The 18,712-nt window shown below is 53.1% G+C and overlaps 1 protein-coding gene across 10 annotated transcripts in view; it reads left to right on the top strand.

The window, feature by feature from the left end:
- The window catches only part of CAMTA1 (calmodulin binding transcription activator 1), a 213,342-nt gene that overhangs the window by 183,339 nt on the left and 11,291 nt on the right, over positions 1 to 18,712 (top strand). For 7 of the 10 annotated variants that reach the window (XM_039367853.1, XM_039367854.1, XM_039367851.1 and 4 more), the window contains 14 exons: positions 2,976 to 3,116; positions 4,188 to 6,046; positions 6,717 to 6,843; positions 7,463 to 7,597; positions 10,639 to 10,769; positions 11,935 to 12,131; positions 12,667 to 12,745; positions 13,012 to 13,327; positions 13,633 to 14,129; positions 14,310 to 14,500; positions 14,798 to 15,044; positions 15,416 to 15,487; positions 16,993 to 17,013; positions 18,333 to 18,526. In XM_039367853.1, coding sequence (XP_039223787.1) covers positions 2,976 to 3,116; positions 4,188 to 6,046; positions 6,717 to 6,843; positions 7,463 to 7,597; positions 10,639 to 10,769; positions 11,935 to 12,131; positions 12,667 to 12,745; positions 13,012 to 13,327; positions 13,633 to 14,129; positions 14,310 to 14,500; positions 14,798 to 15,044; positions 15,416 to 15,487; positions 16,993 to 17,013; positions 18,333 to 18,526 — 4,207 coding nt within the window. Of the gene's footprint in view, positions 1 to 2,975; positions 3,117 to 4,187; positions 6,047 to 6,716; positions 6,844 to 7,462; positions 7,598 to 9,115; positions 9,267 to 10,638; positions 10,770 to 11,934; positions 12,132 to 12,666; positions 12,746 to 13,011; positions 13,328 to 13,632; positions 14,130 to 14,309; positions 14,501 to 14,797; positions 15,045 to 15,415; positions 15,488 to 16,992; positions 17,014 to 18,332; positions 18,527 to 18,712 lie in introns of those variants that run through there. The other 3 variants (XM_039367855.1, XM_039367852.1, XM_039367861.1) reach the window with 2 other exon arrangements.

Here is an 18,712-nt window from a genome sequence, read left to right as displayed (position 1 = left end):
ACCCAACTGGCTGTAAATCTCTTTTATGTTTTGTGACGGAGGCAATTGGGGGGGGGGGAAATACAGAGTCCTGCCCAATTATTCTGCATTTGCACGTTTCAGCCTCGCCCCCCCCCCCAAGAGAGACGTCTCCCCCTTTCTCTGGCCCAGGCCGGGATGGAGAAATAGAAGGCGGGGGGGGGGGGAAAGCAAGGATGGAGCACCAGGGACGGCTTTCCATTTATTCCTTTTTATCTTTATCTATTTTTATTCCTGCATTGGATGTTTTTATTCATTTATTTTTATTTGCAGTTGTTAAGGGAATCGCTGCAGCTGCTAAGTTAGTCAGACCGTCGTTAAGTGAAGCCGGCTTTCCCCCCCCCCGACTTTGCTCGTCAAAAGGTTGCAAAAGGGGATCCCATGACTCAGGATGGTTGAAGGATCCCCAGGGTCCAGGGGATCTAAAGGATAGAATGAAGAAGGGTTGCAGGGATCCTTCCCTCCCTCCTCTCCTCTCCTCTCCTCTCCTCTCCTCTTTTCCTTCCTTCCTTCCTTCCTTCCTTCCTTCCTTCCTTCCTTCCTTCCTTCCTTCCTTCCTTCCTTCCTGTCTGAAATATTATAAGGCCTCTTGCCTGAGCAGGGGGGTCAGACTAGAAGACCTCCGGGGTCCCTTCCAGCTCTGTCATTCTTCCCAAAGGCCCTCCCTTCTTCCTTTCTCCTCCGTTCCACAATCGGGCCAAGCTGCGGAGTGAGTGAGTGTCGGGGAACTCACAGCGGGGAAGCCGAACCCTCCAAAGCAATTCCGGAGCCCATAATCCTGGGGTGACGCCAGAATATGGAAAGGAGGCGAGTGACCCCCCCCTCCCAACAAGTCAGCCCTCTTTTGCTTCCTACGTTTCGCCATTCGGTTAGCACCATCCTGTGGCCAGAGAGGACATTTTTCTATAGGTTTCCTTCCTATAGTGGAGGGCTGGGAAGGGCGAGAGAGGGAAGGGCTGTCCGGAGCATCCCATCTCCTGGGGGGGGGGAGTCCCTGGTCCAGGCCGCTGGTCCGCCCAAGGAAGACCTCTGCCCAAATCTTCGCTCGACAGGGCGTCAAATTCTAACTTAGATAGGAAAGCCCACCTGGAGATGGTGACTTCTAGTCCCGCCTGTTGAGGGTCCAAATCCCACGGGGTCAGTCTAGCTGCCTCTCGGGTACCCTTGACCTGGTTTAAAATTTTTTCCAGACTTTACAAACCAACGGGGTGGTGGGGGTGGGGTTTTTCTTTCATTAGCCTTCCTCTTCCTCCCCCTTCCCAGCACCTGGGGACCCCCTCCCTTCCTGATGATTGATTCCACGTCAAACCGCCGAGGGTGATACGTTCAAAAGCATCCGGATCTCGTTTTAGATGTTCAGCAGGAGCCATTTATGGGCTCAAAGGAGGTTCTTAACATCCCCCCCTTTCTCTGGAGCTGGAGGGATGGGGGGGCGCAGAAGGGAAGGGAGACAATCTGCATATCGGATGAGCCAAGACATTTGGTAATTTGCATGAAGCATCCCCAATTTCTCTCCTTTGCAATCTGTCACCCATCAGTAGTTTTTCGTTTTATAACCTTCAGGGACGAAATGGGAGCCTCGGCTTTTGCAGCGGGAAAGGGGGGGGGGGAGAGGATTTGCAGGAAAAAAAGGAGGGGGGAATTTTGCCCCCCCCCCGAGATCCACCATACTGTTTTCTCCAGGATGGTATGATACGAGGATCTTTTGCTCATGAGACGCCGCTCTCTTTCTCTTTCAACCAACCTTGCAAGCTTTGGCTGGGATACGGAATACAGGATAACAGCCTTGGAAGGGACCTCGGAGGTCTTCTAGTCTAGCCCAACCCCCTGCTCAAGCAGGAGACCCTAGACCATTTTAGACAAATGGTTGTCCAGTCCCTTCTTAAAAAAACCCCAGTGATGGAGCACCCACAACTTCCAAAGGCAAGCCCTTCCAGTGATTAATTGTTCTCATTGTCAGGGAAATCCTCCTTAATTCCAGGGTTGCTTCTCTCCTTGATTAGTTTCTATCCGTCACTTCTTGTCCTGCCTTCAGGGGCTTTGGAGAACAAGTTGACCCCCCCTCTTCTTTCAGGCAGCCCCTCAAATATTGTAAGATGGCCATCATTAAACTAGCCATCCCCAATTCCATTTCCAATTCCAATATCAAAAGGATTGTGTTACCGTCAGGGAATTCTGGGTGTGGAAGCCCACATGTCTTAAAAGTTGCCACGGATGAGAAAACATTGCATTAGATGGATCTAGCAAGCTCTGAAACCTCTCCTGGCTGGCTCTAGTACCGGTGCCAAGCTTGATTGGTGTCCCAAAGGTGGTTTTTTTTTTTTTTTCAAGAGGCAACTGCACTTCCTTGTTTTTCCTTGAAGACGTTTCGCTTCTCCTCCAAGAAGCTTCTTCAGCTCTGACCGGAGGGTGGTGAATGGAAGGATTTATACTCCTTGCAGACAGCCAGTCATTTGCATCCTTTTAGAGAGCCGTTGAGGCCACCTGTAGGTTTATCTGTGTCTTCGGGGTCACCTGATTGGTGCGAATGGGTGGGGAGCCTTCTTCCTTTCAGCAGTTCCAACAAAGCTCCACGCCCATTTGCACCACTCAGGTGTCCCTGAGGACACAGAGAAGCCTCCAAGTGGCCTCAAGGGCTCTCTAAAAGGATGCAAATGACCAGCTGTCTGCAAGGAGTATAAATCTTTCCATTCCCCACCGTCCCGTCAGAGCTGAAGAAGCTTCTTGGAGGAGAAGAGAAACATCTTCAAAGAAAAAACAAAATATAGTTGCCTCCTGAAAAATCATCTTTGGGACAACCAGGACCTGGAGAATCTCCACGGACGTTAAGCTTGATTGGTGTTGCGGGGCTCCAGACCTTCTGGAGATCCTGTGCACCAAGGCCTCTGGTCCAGCTCCAGGCCCCTGGTTGCCATGGCGTCTTCTTCTCACCGGCTCTTCTGCTGTTCTGTCCACAGTTCATGGCATCAAATGGACATGCAGCAATGGGAACAGCAGCTCCGGCTTTTCAGTCGAACAGCTGGTGCAACAGATCCTGGACAGCCACCAAACGAAGCCGCAACCTCGGACGCACAATTGCCTCTGCACCGGCAACCTGGGTGAGCAGCAGAAGCTGGCCGGTCCAGTTGGAGACCCCCAAACCCAAGAATTTGGTTAACTGAGTTCATCGTGTTCAAACTACAGGTGGTCCTCGACATATAAACATCCGTTTAGTGACTGAAGTTAGGACGGCAGTGAAAAAGAGGGCCTTCTGACCGTTTTTCACACTTAACAACGGTCAGATGATCATACCAAGGTCACCTGATCACCGTTCCCAGCTGGCTTCCAACAAAAACAGCCATGGGGGGGGGGAAGCAGACCCGCTTAATGACTATGTGATTCACTTAACAACTGCAGTGGTTCGCTTAAGGACCGTGGCCAAGATCATAAAATCGGGTGCAACGCAATCGCTGCCTCGCTTAGCAATGCAAATTCGTACTGTGGTCGTAAGTCGGGGGTTACCTGTAATGTGAATACATGAAGAACCAGGCCAGGAATTGTAGGATTCACAGCATTAACGGATATTTAGGTAGAGTTAGACTGCTCAGAAAGAGAACGATTCTTCCTCTAACCCAAATTCCATTTCAAGTAGTCCTTTCATTTAGTGACCGTTCGAAGTTACAATGGCAGTGAAAACAGTGACTTAGCATCGTTTTTCACACTTATGACCGTTTCAGCATCCCCAGGGTCACAGGATTAAAATTCCGTCCCTTGGCAACTGGCTCATGTTTATGACGGTCACAGAGTCCCATGGGGTCAAATTTCCGTGGCTAAGTGAGACATTTCTTAAGGGAGCTTTGCCCCCTCTTCCTTGCCACCGTTGTTAAGTGAATCACTGCAGTTGTTAAGTTAGTCACACGATCGTTAAGTGGATCCGGCCTCCTTGCTGACTTTACTGGTCAGAAGAGGATCACGTGAACCTGGGGACACTGCAACTGTTGTAAATATGAGCCAGTGGCCAAACATCTGGGTTGCCGCAACGGTTTTAAATGTGGAGAGCGGGTCCTAAGTTCCTTTTTTCAGCGCTGCTATAACTTCGAACGGTCACTAACGAATCGGTCGTAGGTCGAAGACTTTCTATAGTGGAGCTGCAATGGTTCACCTCTCCCTTTGTTTTTCCCTTGGTGCAGGGGCCGGGAGCAGCGTGCATCATAAGTGCAACAGTGCCAAACACCGCATCATCTCCCCCAAGGTCGAGCCGCGGTCAGGGGGCTACAGTGCCCACTCGGAGGTGCAGAACAATGACGTCTCGGAGGGCAAGAACGAGCACAGCCACAGCAAATCCTGCAACCGGGAGAAAAGGAACGGCAAAGTGGCCAAACCAGCCCTCCTGCACCAGAACAGCACCGAAGTCTCCTCTACCAATCAAGTGGAAGTTCCAGACACGACCCAAAACTCTCCGGTCAGCATCAGTAGCGGGTTGAATAGCGACCCAGACGTAGCAGACAGTCCAGCGGTCACAGGCGTCTCCAGCATGGCGGTGGCTTCGGTGATGGGCAACTTGTCCCAAAACACCACCGTTTTCATGTCCGACATTAGCAGCGAGGCCGTCTACACAATGTCCCCCACCGCTGGGCCGAATCAACACCTTCTCTCCTCCGACGCGGCCGCCCAAGGGCTGGTGCTGGCGGTCAGTTCCGACGGCCACAAGTTCGCCTTCCCCACCGCCAGTAGCTCCGACGGCCTCTCCATGTTGCCCGCCAGCGTCTCCGAAGAACTCGTGCTGTCCACCACGCTCGAGACCAACAGGAAGATGCCAGAAACCACCATGAACTTTGACCCGGATTGCTTCCTGAACAACCCCAAGCAAGGGCAGACGTACGGAGGAGGAGGACCCAAAGGAGAAGGTCTCAGCGGCAACATTCGACAATCGCCCACCTCGGATCGGGGCTTCAATTTCAACGCAGCCCTCACCAAGGAGATCAAGACAGAAGACACCTCCTTCGAGCAGCAGATGTCCAAAGAAGCTTTCTCCTCTTCTTCATCGTCCAACTCGCTGACCCTGAGCACAGCCTCCAGCCTCCTTCCCTCGGGCGGAGGACTCAGCCCCAGCACCACCCTGGAACAAATGGACTTTAGCGCCATCGATTCCAACAAGGATTACTCGTCGGGGTTTAACCAAGCGGTGCAGAGTCCACATGTCCACCAAACGCCTTCCCCGAGCTTCTTCCTTCAAGATAGCAAAGCGCTCCCTCTGGAGCAAAACGCCCACAGTAGCCTGAGCGACGCGAGCAGCTCTTTCGTCACCCCTCTGGCCCTCCCCAGTGTCAAGACAGAGGCCTCCTCCCAGAACACCTCCAACTGCAACGGCACAGTGGAGGCCCGGATTGAGTCCACCTCTTCGCTCCAACTCATGCAGTTCCAGGCCAACTTCCCGTCCATCACGACCGAAGGGGAGGTCCCGATGGAGACCTCGCCGCAGGCGGAAGGGAACGAGAATCTGCTCAAATCAGGGGAGCTCCAGTCCTGCGGGGCCGAGCACTACATGCAGCCCGAGGCCAACAGTAGCTTGAGGAACGGGGGCAACCTCCCCATCCTCCAGGGGAACATGGTGCAGGGTCTCTACCCCGTGGCCCACCCGAGCTTGAACAACTCGTCCAACATGGAGCTCAGCTTGGACCACTTCGATATCTCCTTCAGCAATCAGTTTTCTGACCTGATCAACGATTTCATTTCGGTGGAAGGGGGCGGCAACGCCCTGTACGGGCACCAGCTGGTCTCTGGGGAGAACGCCGGGCTGCCCCAGACCGAGGAGGGCAGCCGGGCAACCTATGGCCAGGCCGAGATGTGCATTCCTTGCTGCAGCCCGCAGCAAGCGAACCTGAATCTCGGTAGCACGGAGAACGGGGCCAGCCCGATGACCTACATGCACGTCACCGAGGTGGTCTCGGCAGCGGCCGCTGCAGCCCAAGGCACCCTGGGCATGCTCCAGCAGAGCGGCCGGCTCTTCATGGTGACCGATTACTCCCCCGAGTGGTCGTATCCTGAGGTCAGCTCAAGAGTAACTTTTGCAGGAACCCCTGATAGAACCGGGGATGGTTGTGGGGTAGGGTTTGGATCCAACACACATCGTAGTCATTTCTGCAAGCAGCTCAGAACCCAGTCAGGGGGTGGGAAAGGATCAGGTTGTTTTAAAACCCACCGTAGCCTTTAATCCATTCCCCAGCCCGCCCTGCTAGGGTAGAAAAGAGGTGCATTTCCCAGCAGCCTCAGTTAACAGGCTAATGGTGAAGGAGGTTGGGAGATGTAGTTCAGTAGATCCCTGCCTTCGTTTAGGACAAGTTAATCTTGGTAATTTTAAGATGTGTGGACGTCGTGCTGGCTGGGGAATTTTGGGAGTTGCAGTCTACACAATCAGCCTGAGGAATTCTGGGAGTCAAAAGTCCTCCCAATTTGCCTGAGGAAATCTGGGAGATGAAGTCTACACGTCCTGACCAAAGAATTTTCAGAATGGTAGTCCGCACAGGCTGAGTGGAGAATTCTGGGAGTTGAAGTCCTCATGTGCTGGCTATGGAATTCTGGGAGTTGAAGTCCACCCATGCTGTCTCAAGAATTTGGGGGGGGGGAGGCAGTCTACTTATCTTGACCAGAGAATTCTGGGAGTTGTAGTCCACACAAGCTAGCCGGCCACTGACCCCTCTCTTTTACTCCCTCTGCAGGGCGGTGTGAAGGTCTTGATCACCGGATCCTGGCAAGAAGCCAGCAATAACTACAGCTGCCTCTTTGACCAGATCTCCGTGCCGGCCTCGTTGATTCAGCCAGGGGTGCTGCGTTGCTATTGCCCAGGTGAGGGTTTCCAACAAGACAGGGGTTGGGGGGGGGTCAACAGAAAAGAGACTCAAAGACGTAGGGAAGTCACTTTTGGTCACCGTAATATAAAAAAAGAGGTTGAGACTTCGGAAAAAGTGCAGAGAAGAGCAACTAGGACGATTGAAGGCCTGGAGGCTAAAACATACAAAGAACGGCTGCAGGAATTGGGAATGTCTAGTTTAGGAGTCTTCAAACTTGGCCCTTTTATGACTTGTGAACTTCAACTCCCAGAAGTCCCCAGCCAGCCATGCTGGTTGAGGAATTCTGGGAGTTGAAGTCCACAAGTCATAAAAGGGCCAAGTTTGAAGACCCCTGGTCTAGTTTCATGAAAAGAAGGACCAGGGTTGACACTATAGCAGCCTTCCAATATTTAAGGGGCTGCCCCAGAGAAAAGAGGGTCAATTCTCCAAAGCACCAGAAGGTAGGACAAGAAGTAGCAGAGAGAAACTTATCAAGGAGAGAAGCAACCTGGAATTAAGGAGGAATTTCCTAACAGTGAGAAGAACAACCGATCCAGCTAGTAGCTGTGGGTCACAAAAGCCGTAGTCCTCTCTGTTGCTGAATAGAGAGACTCACATCCCTTTTGTCGTTTCAGCTCACGACACGGGCCTCGTCACTCTGCAGGTGGCTTTCAACAACCAGATCATTTCCAATTCGGTGGTTTTCGAATACAAGGCCCGGGCATTGCCAACCCTTCCTTCTTCTCAACATGACTGGCTCTCCCTGGATGGTGAGCAATGCAAGACACAGGCAGGACTTGGGAGTGGGGGGCGGGTGGGTGGGGGGTTAAGCGATGGGGCGGAGCTAAGGGATGGCATTCTGCACCCAACGCTGCCTAAATCCCTGTTTTTCTCAACTTTAGGATGGGCAGTTTCAGGATGGGTGGGTAACTTTAAGATGGGTGGACTTCAGCCCCCAGAATTCCCCAGCACCTGTGCTGGCTGGGAAATTCTGGGAGTTGAAGTCCACTCATCGTAAAGCTACTCAAGTTGAGAGAAATTGACTTAAAATAACCCTGAAACCATCACTTTTCCTTTTCTTTGCACCCTAAGCCATCAGGTGTAAGGGGGGGGGGATGCTCTCAAACACACAGTTTGAGAATCTGGAACGGGACTCTGTGGCATTTGGAGGCTTGCTCTCCTGCTCGGCTGAGCAACTGGGGTGTAGCTGGGGTGCCCGTAGGGGTGTGGCACACGGGGAAGGCAAAATGGGTAATTCCTGCCACGCTGCTGATTTGTTTTATGGGATGGGAGCTCTGCTCCTTTCATCCTATTTCTTGGGTGCTCTTGCAAAGTCAGATGTTTGGAAAATCAGACATTTTTGTAGCTTACGCTACACGTTTGGGGGGGGGTGTTTGCGCTTCCAAATGTTGGGGCACCCTCTGCTCACCCTCCTCGGCAGCGCCTGTTGTAAATATATAAAAGTATACAGTGTTTACAGATCCAGCCTGGAGCGAAGGAGGAATTATTTCCTGACAGGGAGAACAATCGGTGGTGGAAGGGCTTTGCCTCCAGTAGTTGGGGTTGGGAGGACGAGGAGGAGGAGGAGGAGGAGGAGGAGAGGACGAGAAAGAAGAATAGAGGAAGAGGAGGTGGCAGAGAAGAAGAGGGGGAGAAAAAAGAGGGAAGAGAGAGGGAGGAGGACAAGGAGGAAGAGGGGAAGAGGAAGAAGACGAAGAGGAGGAGGCGAGCAGGAATGGGAGGAAGAGAAAGAGGAGAAGAAAGAAGAGAGGAAGAGGAGGAGAGGCAGAGGAGGAAGAAGAGGAGCAAGGGAAGGAGAGGAGGAGGAGGAAGGAGCAGGGACGTCGCCGCGCAGCAGCCACCCAAAGCGCTCCGGCGACGCGGAGAAGCGCAGCTCGGCTCCCGCGCGCTTTGCCTGCCTTCCTCCCTCCCGGCTGGCGGCGGCGGCAGCGGCTGCCCGGTCTACCCACCGGCCGGCTTTAGCGCTCCTTCCCGGCGCAGCCCGCCCAGCCCGGCCCTCCGCGCAGCGCCCGGCTCCTCCGCCGTAATGCGGAGCCCGCGGCTGCATTGCGGGCGGCGGGGGCGGGACCGCTGCGGAGCCTCCGCCCGGCCGGGGGTCCCGCGGCTCCCGCCTCCCCTCCGGCCGAGCTCCGGCGGTCCCTGCCAGCCGCTCTCCCGGCGCGATCGCGGCTCCTCGCCGGGCGCTCCCCCTGCTCCGGAGCGGGCTGATGTCACTTTCCACGCCGCGGATTGGCCGTCCGCGCCCAGGCGGGGCTGCCGTCGCTGCCGCTGCGGCTGCGGCGGCGGCGGCGGCTGCCGGATCGGCGCTGCCCATCGCGGAGCTGCGCTGGCGGGGAAGCGGGGGGCGCTGGCGGGCTGCCCGTCGGGGGGCGACGAGAAGGGCATGGGCACCTCGCCTCCGCTGCGCCCGGCCCCGCGGTAAGCTCCCTGCGCTCGTGGGGAGGGCGAGGAGGGGGGACACGGGACCCTGAGCCGTCGACGCGGGTGGGAGTGGGCTGTGGCTCCTGGCCCCTCCGGGAGGCTGGTGGCCTCCGTGGGAGAGCCGGACGGGAGGACTTGGGGACCTGCGCTTGGCCACTGTTCAGGGAGTGGTCGAAGAGAAGTTTGGGGGGGTGGGCAGGTCGTCCCTATTGCTCCGTTCCCCCCCCCATCTCAAGGCGAGGGATCCCCCCTAGGTGGAGTTTTGGGGTGTCCCTCGTACCTCCCGACCGTGGGAATATCCGCGTGGGAATATCCGACCGTGGGAATATCCGAAGCGCCTGAAAAGGAGAGCAACCCGGGAGGGGGAAGGCTGTTCCAATAGCTCCCTTCCCTCCCGCTACAGACTCGCCTGGCACTGGGGGGGGCAGCGAGGCACATCATCTACCCACCCACCCCAAACAGAGGCATGGTTGTGCTGGAAGCTTTGGAAGAAGTTCGGAAATGTTAAAAACTCAGAGCTTCCCCACCCCTCCCCTCTTAGCCGCTGTTTTAGGGGAGGGTCTCACACATACACACAGTATAAAGCCCCAACACCTGGAAAAGACATTTGCAAACTGACTTGATGTTTTCAAAACTGTTGGGGCTCCATCTGATGAATGCGCCGATTTACAAATTTATAGTTTGTCGCTGCCCACAGTGGCTTGATAAATACAGATTTAATAAACAATAGGTTTAGGTATATTTAGTGTCTGTGTAAAGGGGATATTAAGAATGGGAAGCGAAAAGGAGAATTCCTGGTAGGGGCAAAATACCTGTTGATTATTAGTCCTTACAGCCACGATTGAGTGCAAGGCAATTGTTAATGTTGTCCCCGTCTTACAACTTTTTTCCCACAGTTGCTAAGCAAATCACTGCAGTTGTTAAGTGAATATGTGGTCATGAAGCAAATCTGCCTTCCCCGTTGACTTGGCCTATCAGAAAGTCGCAAAAGGGATCACATGAATGCTACGAGTTTCTATGAATGTCGGAAACAAGTATAATATCTGATGGACCTTATCCAGATTGGTAGACTGAGGAAATGCTCTAGCTGTAGTTTATTTTTTTTTTAAATTATATTTATCCTTACAGACCAGATGCAGAAATCTGGGCTAGAACTGTACTGCAGTCTAGTAAAGTTTGAAACTCTCTTTACAACCACACAAATGTGGTAAATCAAGGATTACCTGTTGTTGTTTGCAATCGGTCTATATGAGCTGACCGTCCTTTCCACCCCTGTCCTAAGCCAAGCATCCAAGGTGTGGGTTTGGCCACCCCAATGCCTCTCTTCCCGGGGGGCCCCTGACCCTCTCTTCCCCCTCTGTGGCTGCAGATAACCAGTTCAGGATGTCTATTCTGGAACGACTTGAACAGATGGAGAGAAGGATGGCGGAGATGACCGCATCCCAGCAGCACAAGCCAAGCGGGGGCAACAGCGGCGCCAACGGAGGTAGCCAAGCACAGGTAAGGGCCAAAATTTTGCACATCAGGGTGTGGGTCTCTTCTCACCCCAGTGAGTGAAGAAAGAGCTATCCGAGGGGTCTTCTGGATGCTGTCTCCCTGTTTTCAGGACCGAAGGGGCGCTCCTGTCTTGTATTCCTTCAGACATCCCTTTCTGACTATTTACTTCAAGAGAGGGACCACACTAGTAGCAATAGTGGAGGATATTTGTTTTTTATACGTATATATTGACAGTTTCATTTTGACGTTATGAGCCACCCAGTGTCGCCTCGCAGCAGCAAACAAATTTAATAAATAATAAAGCAAAAAGGCCAGTTATTCCACAACAGAACAACACACGCATTTTTTTCGACATGTTTAAAAATGTCCCGCTCTGAAAGAAGGCCGAGAGGGGAATTGTCGGAATTAATTGTTGGAATGTATTTTTATGTAACAACTACAGTAGCATTCAGCCATATATATATATATATATATATATAGATATATATATATATAATATATTATATATATATATAATATATATATATATATATATATATATATATATTTATACTGGTGTGTGTGTGTGTGTGTGTGTGTGTGTGTGTGTGTGTGTGTGTGTATATATATATATATATCAGTGGTTCTCAACCTTTTTAATGCCGCGACCCCCAACCGGTCGTAAGTCGAGGACTACTCAACTGGTACAGCACCGTTTGCAGAAAGGGACTTTTGGCGGGCTCAGAAGGGCAGAGACAGCCTGGACAATTCCTATGGGCTTTGGAAAGCCAATAGAATTAGACTCTATTCAAGAGAGTCTATTCTATTGGCTTTCAAAAGCCAATAGAATAAAAGGGAGGAGCACAGCTAAGGAAAAGGGGGAAAAAAATGGCGGACTCCGTTGTTTGGCGACCCCCGTGAAACGGTCGTTCGACCCCAAATGGCGTCCCGACCCACAGGTTGAGAACCACTGATATATATTGATTTATACTGGTCCTTTCTGGTCTTTGTTGGTTGCAAAAGTTGTCCCCCACAAGGGGACGATGGAGGATCTTCTCCAGATGCCATCACCACCATCAGCATAACATATTTAACCTTCCTTCTGGACCCTTCCCCGCACACCCATGCCTTCCACATCCGTATGTGCCCCCTCCAGCTGGCCGTCCTCACTCCGGTCTCTCCCTTGCAGTGCATCTCCGAGGCCGCCAGCTTGGGCACCTGCTTTGAGAGCCGGGTTGTGGTGGTGTGCGAGAAGATGATGAGCCGAGCTTGCTGGGCCAAATCCAAGCACTTGATCCACTCCAAGACTTTCCGGGGAATGACTCTCTTGCACCTCGCGGCTGCCCAGGGCTACGCTACCCTCATCCAGACGCTCCTCAAATGGCGGTAAGAGTCGGGAGGTGGAGACGTGGGTTTTGGGCCTGCTCACCCAAGGAGAGGAGTTGTGTTGTGTTTCTGGGCATCATCCCAGCAAGATGAGACTTTGCAGTTGGTTCTCTACCAAAGCTGGCCCAGAAAGGATATGTTTCTGTGTGTGAGGGAGACAGAGAGAGAAAGAGGAGAACAAAAGAAAAAGAAAGAGAGAGAAAAAGAAAGAAAAGAAAGAAAGAAAGAAAGAAAGAAAGAAAGAAAGAAAGAAAGAAAGAAAGAAAGAAAGAAAGAAAGAAATGTGTGGGGGGAGAGAGAGAGAGAAGGAAGGAAAAGAAAGAAAAATGATTTGTGTGAGTGTTTGAAGGGGAGAGAGAAAGAGGAGAAGAACGAAAGAAAAGAAGGAAGGAAGAAAGACAAAGAAAGAAATGATTGTGTGTGTATGAAGGGAGGAGAGGGGGGGCTCCAGGCTCCAAAAGAAATCGGATTTTGCCTTTTCCATGGAGCTTTTCCGAGCATCTTGACGTCTTCTCTCTTCTCCTTGGTTCCTCAGCACCAAACACGCCGACAGCATCGACCTGGAACTGGAAGTTGATCCGCTGAATGTCGACCACTTTTCCTGCACGCCGCTGGTACGGAGCAACACCCTGGCCGTCTCCGGGAAAGGCTTGAGATTGGGAGACGGGGAGGAAGGGGGTGGTTGCTGGCTAGGAGGGGCCATGCAGGGAGTCCCTGAGTTACGACTATCTACTTAGTGACTGTTCGAAGTTACAGCGGCACTGAAAAAAGTGACGTAGGACCATTTTCACACGTGTGACCCTCGCACCATCCCTGTGGCCACGTGATCGAAATTCAGACACTTGGCAACCTATGCACCCTGACGTCTTTTCTCTTCCAGATGTGGGCCTGCGCTCTGGGTCACACAGACGCCGCCGTGGTCCTCTACAAGTGGGACCGCCGGGCCATCTCCATCCCCGACTCGCTCGGGAGGCTCCCGCTGACCATCGCCCGCTCCCGCGGCCACGTCAAGCTGGCCGAGTGCCTTGAGCAGCTGCAGAGGGAGGAGCAGTCGCAACTCCGGCCGTCCCCTCGCCTCCCCTGCCCCTCGCAGGAAGAGCCCAGCGGCGAGAACTGGACGGCCCAGTGGCCCAGCAAAATCATCGCCTCTCAGGACCAGCAAAAGGGCATCACCGTCATCTCCAACTCCAACACCGGTAGGTGGGCAAAGGCCTCCTTCTGTCCATCTTCTCAAACCTCCACCCTGGCGCTGAGGATGTTACCTAGTTTGGTAATGTAACGTCTACAAAAAAAATCTAGAACAAATCTAGAAATCTAGCACCAAGGACAAAGGGTGGGTCAAAGGAGCACCAGTGAAGGAACCCCCCTGACCCGCACGGGAGAACGGCTTGCCTTGTCCTCACATAATGACGACCTTTCCTTGGCTTGTCCCACAGAGAGACAACAGCGTGCGATGCACCAGCTAGGGTTTGTTCCTGATTTGTCCTCTCTTTGCTTTCAGAACTGCGACGTCCTCGGTCCGAACCGTCCAGTTACTACAGCAGCGAGAGTCAGAAGGATTACCCAGCGCCCAAAAAACACAAACTGAACCCCGATTACTTCTCCACGAGGCAGGAGAAGCTCCTGTCCACCGCCCTGAGCCTGGAGCAGCCCAGCGGCCGGAAGCCCACCCCCGGCGCCAAGCCGTCTCTGTCCGAGACAATCAGCCCCAGGCACGGGGCCCAGGACTACACCCGGGAGCTGGTCCCCAACTTGATGGGCTACCGCAGCACCAAGTGGGCGCCGAAGGAGACCTACCTGGGCATGCCGGGCGTGCAGGTGACCGGCAGCCCTGCAGGAGTGGCCTTGGGGAAGGACTCCGGAGCCCAGCGGCTGCATCAGCGAGAACAGATGAGCGTGCTCATGATGGCCGACAGGGACGTGGCCGAGGTGGAACTGCTGTCCTTCCGCGGTGCCTCCCAGGGGGAAGAATGCCTGCACCACATGGATGATTTGCAGGTAAGCAGGAAATTCGTTAGGAACATTGGACAACCCTTGGTCTAGGATGGTATTAAGGACCCCTGCCTCGGGCAGGGGGGTTGGACCAGATGATCTCTGAGTTTCCTTCCAGCCCTAAGCTGCGAAGGTAGAGCGAGGGGTCTTGGGCGTGGGCTGACTGGATCTCCTTGCCTCCCGCAGGTCACCATGATGACCCTGGCCGAGCACATCATTGAAGCCACCCCGGAGAGGATCAAGCAGGAGAATTTTGTGCCGGCCGAAGAGGCCTCCCAAGTGGAACGGACGGACAGGGCCGCCCTTGGCACCTCGATGAGCTGGCTGGCCGGTTACCTGGCCGACGTCGACCGCTTGCCCAGCGCTGCTCAGATAAGGTCTGTGGGCTGTGCTGTCTTCTCTGACCCGGGGGTAAGGGGAGGGGGCTTCTTCTCCCTTTAAGGCCCAGTCTGCAGAGACCGAGGGGAGCCCGGAGGAAGGAGACTATGGAGGGGTCCCTGGTGCCCTCTGAGCTGGGTGGTTTTCTGGCAGACGTTTCATGACCCAAACTAGAGAACATCATCAGTGCTAGAAGGGGGAAGGAGGAGGAGGAGGAGGAGGAGAGTTTTTTTCCCTCAAGCCAGGGAGACCTCCTGCTGCCTTCCCTGACGCTCCCGTCCGTCCTTCTCTTCCAGAAGTCTCTACGGCGGATGCCTGACCCCCTCGCCCCACTCCAGCCTCAGCCCCTCCAGCTCGCCGGTCAGTGAGATGGCTTTTGAGAAGCCCAGCCTCCCTTCGGCCACCGACTGGTCCGAGTTCCTAAGCGCCTCCGCCAGTGACAAGGTGGAAAACGAGTTTGCACAGCTGACTCTCTCCGACCACGAGCAAAGAGAGCTCTACGAAGCTGCCAAGCTGGTCCAGACGGTCTTCAGGAAATACAAGGTGGGTCCCCGCGGGAAGAGGGGGGGCGAGAAGACCTCCACGGGGGGTGGGGATGGCCAGATGGTGGGGGGCAAGAGGCAGACTCTGTAAACCACTTAGAAAGGGCTGAAGCGGTATATAAGTCTAAGGGCTATTGCTTGGGCTCCTCATCCAACCCTCTGCCCATCTCTGAATCGAGGGCTACCACTCCTGCAAGGGATGCTGTCAATCCTCGACCATTATCTTGTCAATTATCTGGACCCATGAATGCTTTGAGGAATCCATCTCTGGTGGCGTTCCCCTTCATCGGAAACTAGCCTCCGGCCATGTCCTCCTGTCCTTCTGCACCCCTTTCTCCAAGAAAGTGATCCCGCTGCTCTTGTTTTTCCCAGGGGCGTCCCCTCCGGGAACAACAGGAAGTGGCCGCAGCCGTCATTCAGCGTTGTTACCGGAAATACAAGCAGGTAAGAGGGACTCCGTTGGAATGCCTTAAGAGACCCGTTGTACACCTGGCATCTCCGAATCATCGACCCAGACCATTTGGGACCCAGTTGCCCCCATGGGGGGGGATGTTTCTCTGTAAAGGACTTCCCTGTCTTCATCCATTGGGCCCCCCAACGCACGGAGACCATGAAAAGTTTTCAGGGTGTTTTCAGACCTTGCTCGCTGCCCAACGGACCATCTTCCCATCTTTCTGAAGGAGATGCTTTTGTTCATAAGCTCTGCTCTTCCTTCCTTGTGTCGCCCCATTGCACATTTGGGTGGGGGGAGACAAGCAAGAGTAGGGCTCCGACATCCACACGTTCCTGAGACTATTTAGGTGGCTCTTCCATCTGCTGGAAGGTTGTGAATTTTGGAGGAGCACTAGGGTAGACGGCTCAACATGGACGTGAAGGTATCTTGACGGCATCTCAAGACCATGTTCCCTGGCCTGCATTCTTCTCTCTCTCTCTCTCTCTCTCTCTCTCTCTCTCTCTCTCTCTCTCTCTCTCTCTCTCTCACACACACACACACACACACACACACCATTGTTGACAGCAGCTTGTAGGGCAGTGAGAAGGAGACTTATCAGGTCCGTAGTGCTTGGGGCTACCGTTGTGATCACCCAACAATTCTGACGGTAGCCCATGGTGGAGAAGAGAGGAGAGTCCGCTGGCTTCTTTGGAAGGGACGCTTTTGCCACTGTCCCTCGCCGTAGGATTGTCACACGTGGTCCAGCTGCCCTTAGAAGCCCCCTGTCCTGTCAGAGGTGGGCCCATAAGCCTCTGACAAATTGCAGAGTTCCTCAGATAGGTCAGTCAGCTCGCCCGTGGGACGATTTAACAATTCAATCCATTATCTAAAATAAATAAATAAAATATTCTAATTTTCATCGTCCACCTTTCACTCTGTCCCTCCTTTTGCATCCTTCCCTTAATGACTCCGTGCCACCATTTCTTCGGTGTGAGTGTGTAACTCTTCTCCTGTGCCGAATTGTCCCTGGTGAGTTGTCCTGGACCCAATAGGTCAAGCTGGTCAGCTAGTTGGAACGGGGAGGAGGCAACGTGGAGGCAGAAACAAACTTTTCCTTCTTCCCCACGGGGAGCAGACAGGCGGACAATCCACTGGCAGTAATGCCAGTTGTGAGGTTGTGAGTCATCTCGAGTGCCGTTCCGTGGCTGTCTTTTTTCCCCTTAACTCAGCCGGGAACTTTTGGGGAAGAGGGACTGAGCACCGTTTTCCTGTCTCAGCAACACCTCACCCCCCTACCCCCCAAATCCCTGGCAGGGCTCCCCGCAGAATTGTAGCCTCTGAACCCTCTTCTTCGCAACCACAACTCCCACCCCACCCCGCCCCACTCTGGCCGGTGGCCTTCAGCTTCTGACTGCTTCCCCGGAAGCTCTTGGAGAACAAGGGAGGATTTGCGCCCCCCCGATGATGGACGTGGCCGACTGCTAACGTTAACCTTGTATTTTCTGTTTCTCCCAAGCTTACTTGGATAGTCTTGAAGGTAATGACACAACACACCCAGCTTGTGAGCTTTGCACATTCTTGGCAAGTCAGGGAGAAATCTTGGTTGGCTTGGCCGAGAACACACCTGGACCGGACCCAGCTGTGGAGGCTGGGTCTCAGTACCACTGCTTTGCTATGAATGGCCAGCCTGTCCTGTAACGGGGAGGGGAGGAGGGAACTCACTATTCAGGGAGCCCCCCCCAGCCAAAGACACCCCCCCCCAGCTAGGAAGGTTAAAGTTTGGAGTTTTGCATGATCTGGATGCGTCTCTTTCCCAGAGACCCTCAAGCAGAGGTTTAAATCTTCTGAGAGATTCTCCATCTTATTTATTCGTTTGATTTCTCAGTCAATTACAACTCAAAAAAACCCCCCCTCAAATGAATGTATTTATTTTCTTTGATCAGCGAGGATAAAAGACCAAACAGGAAAACGAACATCCAACCTAACAACGAGGGGGCAAAAAAAAAAATGTGTGCCAGAAAAAAAGAAAAGCAAAAAGGGGGAAAAAAACCAAAAACCCAAATGTCAAATAGATGTAATGTTAAACATAATCCACCCAGGCTATATGCTGAAAAAGTGAAATAAATAACAATCGTATAGGTTCTCCTCCCCTTACCGGACGAATCGACAAATAGCCAGAAAACGGGGCAGCAACTGCATCTTATTTAATTTGGGACTTTCCCCTTTGTGTGTCTCCTGTAAGACGACAAGCTCAGCCCGACAGCAGTTCGCATAAACCGGCTTAACCAAGTCTCTTCAGATTCTAGCAGCTACATTCACCCAACGGGAAAAGCTGGGTTAGTTAGGACCTCGTTTTTCCGCGGCATCGCATAATTCTGCTAGGTTTACAATTCTGCGGCTTGGTTCGCAACCCCCTTAATCTTAACTTTATCAAATTAACCCTATTTCCTGGTCCGTACGACACCTTTGGACTCTAGAGGCTCTATTTATGCAACACAACTCTTGATTTATTTATGAGTTTGCTTGAATGATTTAAAGAACGGTTGAATTGTCATAAATCATGAAGCCGTTAAAATTTGTTCAACCTCGGTCAGCACACACAATGGGGGAAACCGGATTCGCTGAGCGACTGCATGTTTCGCTTAACAACGATGACAAGGAATGTGTAAAAAGGAGCAGAGCACACGTAACAACTGCTCGCTTAGCAGCAGAAATTGGGGGGGAGCACTCCACTGCGGTCGTATATTTATGGCGATGGGTGTTCTGCTTGGCTGAGAAGTCGGCCTTCAGTTTCTTTTTCTCTCTTCCCTCCCCGCCCTTCCCCACCTCCTCCCTGCCCTCCCTCCCCCCTTGCAGTATGCACTTTATAAGAAGATGATCCAAGCTGCCATCTTGATCCAGAGCAAATTCCGAAGCTATTACGAGCAGAAGAAATTCCAGCAGAGCCGAAGAGCAGCTGTCCTCATCCAGCAATTTTATCGCAGCTACAAAGAATTCGGCAAGAAGAGGCAAAACCGCCGGACCGCGGCCCTCGTGCAGCAGAAGCTCAGGTGGGTCTTTTGGTGGGTGGGGGGGAGAAGGGGGAGGGTTCGGAGGGGAGGGGAAGGGAAGAGAGAGAGAGTCTCGGCTCCGGGGTCCTTGATGCTCCCTGAGCTGAGTTATTCTCTTGTGGACATTTCATGACCCAACTAGGTGATATCATCAGTGCGAGAGGGGAGTGGCGTTTGCGCTTTATT

Source organism: Crotalus tigris, unplaced genomic scaffold (genome assembly GCF_016545835.1).
Source record: "Crotalus tigris isolate CLP2741 ecotype Arizona unplaced genomic scaffold, ASM1654583v1 scf7180000020588.15403103151:6194809, whole genome shotgun sequence".
Classification (NCBI taxonomy): Eukaryota; Metazoa; Chordata; class Lepidosauria; order Squamata; family Viperidae; genus Crotalus; species Crotalus tigris.
This window is presented reverse-complemented; position numbering and strand designations above follow the sequence as displayed.